Consider the following 9,812-nt stretch of genomic DNA (forward strand, 5'->3'; position numbering starts at 1 on the left):
CTGAAGATGAACGTGTCCTTGTTGGGAGGCAGTTAATCTAGTTTGATAAGCGACGGCCTTCAAACAAGATCCTGTCTACAGACCCCGGATGCTGTGCACTTCCCACATGCTTCCTCCTCGAGTCCAGGGGAGCGGGCTAAGGCCACCAAGTGCCAGCCCTGCGGAGCCGGGGTCTCCCACGGAGACGGAGATGAAGAGAAGCAGCTGCTGCCTGCCAGGTCGGAGGCTTCCCACTGGACCATCCCACCGCCCTCTCTCTGGGGCCAGCAGGAGCACACAGCAGGTCAGGAGCTGCCAGGCCCTTGCAGGCTGAGCGCCTGGCAGACACACACTCCAGAACATGCCCAGCTCCTGCTGAGGCACTGCAGATCTGCCTGCCACGCCGCCTGAGGGCCCCGGGGAAATCCCACGCCCAGAGGGTTTGTTCTAACTTCAGCTCACCACCGACCCTATTTCAACCCTGAAGAAAAAGGAAAACCCAAATGACAACATGATGGCCTGGCAGGCCACGGCAGCTCCCCGGAGGTGGTGCACATTCAGGCCTCTGCACTCCACGTGGCGAAGAGTCCTTGTACCACCCAGATGCTGATGCCGAGACACTGCGAAGGTGTCAAAGCCACTGACTCCTTTTACCAGCTTTAACCTTCCAAAGGAAAACATGTACTTTAAAGACATGAGGTTTGCTTGCTTAAAGACTCAGTGAACCGAGAGTTCAGCAAACCAGAACAGCCTTCCGAACAGTATCTGTGGGGCCAGCAAGAGGCACAGCAGTTATGTCACTGGACTCCCACACGGTCAACCACGGTTCAAGTTTTGGACCAAATGGCTTGAAACTCATGCCGGCCTCATATGTGTGTGCTCAGGATCCCAGGAGAAGAATGGAGAAGGAACTGCAGTGTGGCCATCCCCCTGGAGAGTGATTTCTCACTTTCCTTCTCACTATCTCTGTCTCCTTCTCTCTGAAGAACACACATGCCCTAAGGCAAAAACCTCTTTTAAAAAAAAATAGTGTCTACGCCCCACCCAGCAAGTTATGGCCTGCAGGCCCTGGCCCACAAGAGACCCTCCAGCACTGCTCCTCCCCATGGCACCAGACCCTGAACGGGCGGTCTGCAGCCTGTCAGTCGGTCATCCCCATACCCCTAAGACTTGGCCCCAAGTTCACCAGCACCTTGCCCGGGGCCATCGGTGTCAGCCCGGGCCCCCACTCCTGCTGCCCTCTCCACATGCCCAGCTTGCCCTGGCTCCTGCTCATCTCACTGGACGCGGCTGAAACACCACTCAGTCCAGCAAGCCTCCTCTGACCCCCGACCAAAGACCTGCTCCTAGCACCCTGTGCTTCCTCCTGGTGACACGAATGCTCATGACTTCCAGCTCATCGAACCTCTGCCTTCCCTGCCACAGCCCTGGGCTCCCTGCGCACAGGAGCTGACCGCATTCCTGTCCACACGTGACCCACCCCAGCAGAGGGCCAGGAGACTCTCAGTCAGCGTTGCAGAGCCACACACCGCACTCTGCGTGAGACCAGACGCACCACCCCGGAAGAAAGCATGCAATCTGGACAAGTGGGAGGCTTTGTGACATAATGACAGATGGGCTGGACGACAATCACAAATAGCCCCCGAGGCGGGGAAACCAGACCGAAAAGGAAGACAGATTCGATCACACCTGAAATCTAGGACCGAACCTCTAAAACTGCCCACTTACAGAATTCCCAACTGCCAGAAATAAATGGTCACACGGACTTTCCAGTGACACCGTACATGCTGCATGTGCACGTATCCACATGCGTGTGCACGGGTTCGTGTGTGTGGGTGCTAGAGGGTGGAGGGCTGTGGGCAGGCAAGGACGGTCTCTCTGAGCCCCTCTGAAGATGCACTCACGGAGCACAACGCTGTTTTCTCCGGTTTTCTTTCTCATGGACAATTAACGCCACAGCCGTGTCCCTGCCCCTACCTTGCTGGTAATCAGGCGAACGCATTAAGAATCGCTCGGGTCTCACACAGAAGTTGGTGGTAAAGTAGTTAAGACAAACTTATTTACCACATTAATTAAATGGTCTATTTAACATGGAATATCAATTCTCTAATCACATCTCAGTTGCACTTCTCCTTTCAATTACCAACCTGAAGCCTACTGACGAGGTCCTACTGTTCCAGGATCATTAAGAACGTTTTCATTATCTGTCAAATGAGGAGCGGGAGCGAGCGGCCCTCCAGAGCCGCCTCGCCTGCTTCAGAGCCGACGCGGGAGCGAGCGGCCGCAGTCCTCATTAGCTGCCTGGCGATGAACAGACGGCCTCTGAGGCCAGAGACGGCGCGGGGTCAGAGGGCTCCATGAAGTTCGCTCAGTGGGCATGTGGCCGTCCTCAGAGGCAGTCCGTCCCCTCTGCAGACTGCGGCGACAGTGCTCTGAAGCAGCCCAGGAGCTGCCACGGCTGAAACCACAGCCCTGAAAGCGAGCAAATGCCCACCGGGCGGGTGCACATGAAGACAGATCGAAGTCGGGTCAAATTAAAATAAGCAAAAACACTAAGGCCGCTCCTTTTCCACTTATTTTTTATTTATAAAGAAATTAAGAAATAGATGCCACAACTTATATTATGAGAAATTTTTTAAAATGTAAAACATGTTCAAAATGGGTGAAGTTACACCAATTAGCTGCGGTAACACACATGGAAATGGTAATGCCGTACTCAAACAGCACAGCCCAACCTAGGCCACGGAACCCAGCTTCCCCGGAAGTTACCATCGCCTAAGACGGGGTGTACATCAGACGTGGAGCAGTGACGAAGGCCGCAGGAACACAACTAGTGGAGACTCAGTCCTGAGCTTGCACACACTCGCCCTAGCGCTCAGGCCCTGTCCCCTTCTCCTCACTCGTTTCCATTCAAACCATTACGGCCAGTGTCCTGAAGACGGCAGAAATAAACCACACACAGTTCTCGACACTTGTCTTCGTGTGCTATTAAACGAGAGGCAGCGATAACCACACCTACACCTGGGTACACGGCACGTAAGCACGAGATTCAAGGCCTTTTTGAAAGCCACATTAACTGCTCTCCGGCTCACTGCCACCAGCAGCACTAACTCAACGCAGGTGTGGACACTGGGACAGTCACAGGTAGCAACACCAAGTTCCAAGTGCACAGGCAATGCCTGAGCGGGACGCTCACATGAGGCACTTACCTGTGTGCTCGCAAAGGAAGACCACAAAGAAAGGGGTGACGAGGTCATTTATCCCCTGCACATACCCACTGGCAGGGTGACGAATCGCCCAGATAAACAAGATCCTTTCAAAAATCTGGAAGAAAATGGAACGGGTGGTAAGCAAAGAAAGTAAACATAAAAGTAACGGTAAAATGCATGCATTCTTTTACTTAAAATATATACTATTAACATTTTTGTTATCTCTAACATTAGAATACAAATATAAACAAAAACAACTGCTATTTAATTTCTTTATGAAATTCCAAATATCGTCCCTTTCTACTGACTGACTGGCAAGCGCTGTGCAATGCCTGTCACAAACCCCCTGGTCTTGGCGATTCCTCCCAGCAGGCTCTCTGCAACTCTGGCTCCGTGGGCCGCCTGCACCTGGCTGCCTGGGCTCAGGTGGACAGCACAGCAGCAGCTGGCCTATCCGTGAACTCTGTCTCAGTGACAGCAGGATGGACATGAGGGGTGGGCGGACAGAAGGACGACGGACAGACGGTAAGTTGACAGATGGACGCTCTAAACTCCCCCCATAAGACAAATTGATGTATTTAAGCCCCCAGGAAGCTGTGACCACATCCAGGAATACATACATCGCCTCTCCCCATCACACGCAAAGCCCACCATGCTGGCCAATCGCTCAGCCGCCCTCCTTCACGCTCACAGCACTCCCACCCCGCGGGCCCTGCTCTTCACCATCGCTCACCAGCCTCACCCACCACTGTCTTTGTTCACAGCAGGGGTTTCCCCACGGTGCACCACGATCCTGTCCTCCAGATCATACATGTGCACAGACATGTACGTGAAGGGCTGAAAGACCCTCTTCCCTAGGTTTGCACGTCCCACCAAGGGAGCCCACATCTGCACTGCAGCACTCTGGCCCCACCTTGGTCTGCCCGCGCCCGTGACCCTCCCCCACCAGCACCCACGTTCTACCGATGGAGCTACAGCACCCTTCTCTGAGCACCCAGGTTCGGACGCCCCAGGCCACGCCCCTTGCCTAGAGAGCCCGCCTCCTCTTCTAGAGCCTCAGCTCACCTCTCTTTCAGGAGTCACCCAAGCTCTGCCTGCTCTCTCTCCACCCTCTCTCTGGAAGAGCTGAGCACTCCCTATTTTGTGAGGTCCCGGACCCCACGCCTCCCCACTGAGTCACTCACAGAACCTGGGGCTTCAGGCTCATGCTGACCAAGGCCAGATCTGACCGCCCTGTCCAGGCCTCACCAGAAGGAAGTGTGTGACGAAGGCTGAAGGCCAGGCGAGCAAGTGTTCCCACAGGCGACGGGGCCCCATCGCTTAAAAACAGAGCGAAACCTGCAGGGCCAATGTTTGCACCCACACTACATGGTACTGGCTAGTCTAGGTCCCCAAGTCACCAACAATCACAAGCTTTACAGAGGAGAGACCTGGGTCCCATAGGAAGTCTCTGAACCAAGGGCACAGTCTACTGTTGGCAAGACCCACCCTGCTGGCCTACCCAGTCCCCACACGAGGGCACGACCACGGTGGCTGCTCACCTGGGTAAGACCACCACCACCTCCTGCAGCGCAGCAGGCATCCGATCAGTAGTCCTCCAGTGAGCGACACGCTGCCGAGCATATGTCCACGCTCACTTTTGCACTTTCACGGCACAGCTTTCTAGAGAAAACTGAGCATTTAAACAGGATCCACAGGCACAATGACGCAACACAGGACCCTGAACAGTTTCTCACGCACGGAAACGTGGCAGCTGACACGGATGTTCCAGCGCCCGACCTCGTCAGCCCCGCACAGCTGGGAACAGCTGCTCCACAAGCCACAGTCCAAGTGCAGCCCTCGGAGGACGCAGAGGGACGAGGAGGCAGGAAGGCCTGCTCAGCCCACTGTAGCCATGGCCTGCCCATCCAGGGCACGAGGGCTCAGGGTGCCGTGACAGTGCCAAGGTAGTGCAGGGGCCTGGCAGGAAGCAACCAGCGAAGGCTGGAGGGCTGGAAAGTGAGGAGGTAGGAGGAGGCCACTCAGGACAGTGACACTCATGCATTTCCTCGTATGACCCGTCGGCGAGGGAAGATGACGACGGCGTGGAGCACTGACAGGCCGGAGCAGCAGTCAGATTTGCAAAACAGATGGAGCCCAAAGCTCTCGCGGGTAATCACCGACTCCACACAGACGCATTTGCTGTGAGCACCCCACTGTCCGTCAGTGTGGGGGTGCCCCTGCCCCACCCCCCGCCCCCAAGGTACCCTGGCGGCTCCCTCCCCAGGTGTGGGAGTGCCTGTGACTTCCCTCCAGCCAGGGAATGCAGCCAAGTGGTGGGGTGTACAGGACAGCTATATAAGACTGTGGCCTGTCTTGCCAGGAGGAATTCTGAGGAAGTCACTGACGTCCTTGGAGCTGCCACATGGAGAGGCCACGTGGTCAGGCACAGTGGACAGCCAATAAACCCAGCCTCGGCTGCAGCCCACATACGGCAGAAGTCTGCCACAGCTGCACAAGTGCGGCAGCAGATCATTCCCCAACTGAGCCTCAGATGAGACTGTGGCCCCAGCCCAGACCACGGCTGCAGCTCGGGAGACGGTGAGGCAAAGAACCCAAAGCACACGCAGACGCCTGTTCATGGAAACTGAGATCACGAACGTGAATTCACGGGCATTGCTTTCTGCCGCTAGGTCTGTGGAAGCTGTTACGCAGCAATACATAACCAAGACATGTGAGCACAGGACACAGACAAAGTAAGCAACTCCCAGGGCACACAGCCTGCGAGCAGCACAGCTGGGCCTCCAGCCCAGCAGTCTGACTCTAACTGGGAGCCTTGGAAGGCTTGCAAGCTTACACCTTTGCTGTATTTTAGGATAAAAGAATTCTTTTCATACATAATTTAAAAAGAAGAGAGAAAAGCAAAATTTCATAGCAATAATGAAAAAGAAAGACTCTGATCTCCTGGAGGGCAGGATCTGCATGCAATGATGTATATCCAGCCAAGGCCCAGTAAGGAGTGGTCACGCAGCAGGACTGCAGTGGCCAAGGGTGGAGGCATGCAGTATGAGTCTGGGTGTGTGGTGTGTGATGTGCGTGGCATGTGAATGTGCATGGTGCATGTGCGTGGCATGTGCATGGTGTAATGTACATGTGTGAATAGTGTAATGTGCGTGAATGGTATAGTATGTGTGGCGTGCTTGCGTGTGTGAACAGTAGTATTCGTATGTTCGTATGAGTGATGTCAGGTGGGGCGTGTGCATAATGGGGCTGGATGTATGTTGTGTGTGTGACTGGTGGTGACTGTGCTGTGTGCGAATGGTAGTATGTGTGTGGAGTGTGAGTGGTGGCACATGTATGGTGTGTTGAATGGGGGTGTATGTGGTGTGTGTGAATGGTGTGTGTGGTGTGTGAATGGTGGTATGGTGTGTGTGAACGGTGGTTTGTGTGGTGCATGTGAATGGACGTGTGAGTGCTGTTTGTGTGAGTGGTGTCAGGTGTGTTTGTGTGAATGATGGTGTATGTATTTTTGAATGCTGGTGTGTATGAATGGTGGTGTGTGTGAATGGTGGTGTGTATATGTAAAAGGTGTCAGGTATAGGTATGGGTGTGGGTGTGGAGGAAAAGTCAGAGCTCAGAACACAGACATGGAGGTGGGATTAGGCAGTGGAGCAACCCCATCCTTGAACTAAGCCCCGCACGCATGATCAGAGGGAGTGTAACACACACACACACTCACACCTAAAGCTCCTCCCAATCAGAATGCAGCTTTCCCTCAGAGCTCATGCACTGGGAGAACCACAGTGGCAAAGAGGCGGCCCTGCTTGCCTCAGGGCAGCTGCAAATACCCTGTTCTCAGTGCCCAGTGCCCAGTGCCCAGGTGCTGGCATGAGCACGTGCTGTCTGCTGTGACTCCGAGTCACCCAAGAGGCCACAGGTCTAACCACGATGCCGGGGTTGATCTGAGCTGGTCTGGCTCCTGTCTCAGTTCCAAAGCACAAACCTCCATGAGCTGAACTTCTCCGGAGCTGAACCAAAACAGACCAAGTCGTACGGATCCCCACCTCCAGCAGGACACACCGCAGGGCAAACCAGGGCCCTGCTGGGGGAAGCTAAGCTCCCCACTAGCAAACGGAGCTCGCTCGAGCACCTCCAAAGCAAGTGCCCTTCCACGAACAGGCCAAAGCCCAGCAACCCCCTCCCACCCCTTCGCCCAGCGTCAGCGAAGGACCGCTGTTCGCCCGGCCTCTGGAAGCACTGTGCCAGCCCAGACACTGATGCACCCATAGTGTACTTGTTCTACTTTGGGGGAAATTCTAGAACTCAGATTGCTTATTAACTAAGGAGAGCTATCAGCCAGTTCAAATTATTGAGATTTAACTCCACTTGATCTCCCTTGACAATCTGAAAATCCTATTTTTAAGCCTTTAATCCCAGTAACATGTAAATAAAGGCCAGGCAGCTCAAGCATAGAATGGAGAAAATAAGGCCAGCAGGCTGGGCAGAGAGGTCCTACGAGGAATGTGGCTCTGGGGGAGCCAGGGCCTTTGCTGCCTGAGGTCAGCCTCTGAGGGCCTCAGAGGGACCTGCAGAGCCAGTGCCGGCAACACTGACGCAGCCCCCAGAAGAGCACCAGCGCCAACCCTCTGCCAGCTCCAGTGCCGCGGCTTGGCCCGCACCACTTCCGGGTCCGGCCTGGTGGCAGTGACAACCTCCTAGCTGACCTCTGGGCTCCATTTCACTGCTCCACATCCCACGAAGAGCAGAGGGAGCTGCTAAAAATGCAGAATGCACCAGGTCACACCGTCTGTCCCTGCGGCCCCCCAAGACACTAATGACACAGCAAAACTCCTGCCATGACTCTAAGCGCCTGACCTGCCGCACCCGTCCTACCTGACCCGTCACCTGCGCTGTCCTCGCTCTCCATCTGGCCACGTCTGCTCCTACTTCAAGCCCTTTGCATTGACCATTCTTTCCACCTGGAGCTGCTTGTCCTCATTCCCATGGCTCCCATGGCTTCCAGCAGATCTTAGTTCAAATGCCACCTACCACCCCTCAAACCAGCAGCTCGTATACTGTGCTGGCCACCTCTAGCCGGGGGCGCCAACCCATTCTAAGACAAGCCCCTCCGAGAAGGTCTCCTCCAGGGCCAGGAGAGGGCAGGACTCCCAACCGTGGGCTGATGGCAGTAGGCATGAACTAGGCCCCTACATTTGGGGCTCCAAGAGCTCCCGCCATCCTCTGGTCTCCAAGAGCAGGGCCACTGACAGCTACCCGGGTCCATCAAGGGCACCTGGACAGACAGTACTTGGGAACGTGCTGTCTACCAGGAGTCTCTAGGCCCACCGTCCCCACTGCAGACAGCCGGCACCCTGCCTCATGGCAGCTCTGAGAGCAGGCCAGCCTCCAAGGAAACTGGGCACTCCATGAAGTCCCTCCCCAAGCCGTGATCCAGGCAGGCAGCCTAGTTCTTCACGTAATTACAGAGCTAAGGGCACTGTGCTACGGCCACACAGCCTCTGCCCTATCTCCCTGTGAGAACAGCAATTCAATTAAAACATGGGTACATCTGTGGTTTCTGGTTTCTTGTGGGTGGGGTGGAGAGAAAAGTCAAAAAACTGGACCGAATTTCCCTGAGCACTCCTTCCTCCCACCCCTGCCACAATGGGGTACACCAAGAAGCCACAATCGGCCCCTCCCCATCAAAGCCAACCACAGGCCACAGCCCTGCATGTGGCAGACAAGCCAAGGCGAGCTCTCTGCCTGCACCTCCCCAAGGCGCTGACTCACCTGGTCCCAGGACCTCCCACCAACGGCCATCCAGGAGGGAGGCCAAGGCCCACCTTTTAGCACGGTTCCAGCAGGCTGGCCTCGTCTAGACTCCAAGGAGGAAAAGCCCCCTAACTGGCAACCAGAGCCAGATTTCACACACAGAGGACACCCAGGCACAGAGGCAGTGAACCCGGGGCATGGAAAGAACCACGGGCTCCTGGCCCACCCGGCTGAGGAAGGGCCCACAAGAGCCAGCAAGGCCACAAGAGCCGAGCACCCACCAAGGGCCTTTGGTCCAGGCGTGCCCTAAAGCTCCAGCCTCAGGGACCTCTGCAGGAAGACCACATATGCCACCTCTGCCCTTGAGTGTCCACTTGAGCAAGGTGCTCAGCCCAGCCCCTGGAGCCTGTCTGCTCCTGGCACTCAAACCCAGGCCAGCTCCTTCCTGGGCCTGGCTGCAGGGCTAGAAGGCAGAATACAGTCCCAGGGGACAGGGCTGCTCCAGGACTTCTAAACAGACCACCAGGTTCACGCCGATCTCAGCAGACGAGTTTCGTTTCCTGCACACAGACCAGGGAGGCGCTCCTGGCCATGAGAGCATGTGCCTGGCATCCCCAGATTATCCCGGAATGACTCTGCCACGGGTTTCATCATAATGAGCTCTCCACAGATCAGACACCACGAGAGCCTGCTGGAAGAAAGGGTCCTGTCCCCAACACAGACGGACACAGCCACAGGACTTCTAAGCCTGAATCAAATAATGGAACAGTTATTTTTCAAAGACTACATTGAGCCAAGGTTTTGCTCTCAGATTGGCAAAAAAAAAAAAAAAAAAAAAAAAAAAAAAAAGAAGAGGGAAGAAAAAAAAAGAAA

The 9,812-nt window shown here is 55.2% G+C and overlaps 1 protein-coding gene across 5 annotated transcripts in view; it reads right to left on the reverse strand.

Annotated features, from left to right (window-relative positions):
* Positions 1 to 9,812, reverse strand: part of TBC1D22A (TBC1 domain family member 22A) — a 386,589-nt gene that overhangs the window by 236,830 nt on the left and 139,947 nt on the right. For all 5 annotated transcript variants that reach the window (XM_006164616.3, XM_006164615.3, XM_027766747.1 and 2 more), the window contains one exon: positions 3,189 to 3,303. In XM_006164616.3, the coding sequence (XP_006164678.1) occupies positions 3,189 to 3,303 (115 nt within the window). The remainder of the gene's footprint in view (positions 1 to 3,188; positions 3,304 to 9,812) is intronic.

The sequence above is a fragment of the Tupaia chinensis genome, unplaced genomic scaffold (assembly GCF_000334495.1).
Source record: "Tupaia chinensis unplaced genomic scaffold, TupChi_1.0 Scaffold143651_1, whole genome shotgun sequence".
In the NCBI taxonomy this organism is placed as follows: Eukaryota; Metazoa; Chordata; class Mammalia; order Scandentia; family Tupaiidae; genus Tupaia; species Tupaia belangeri.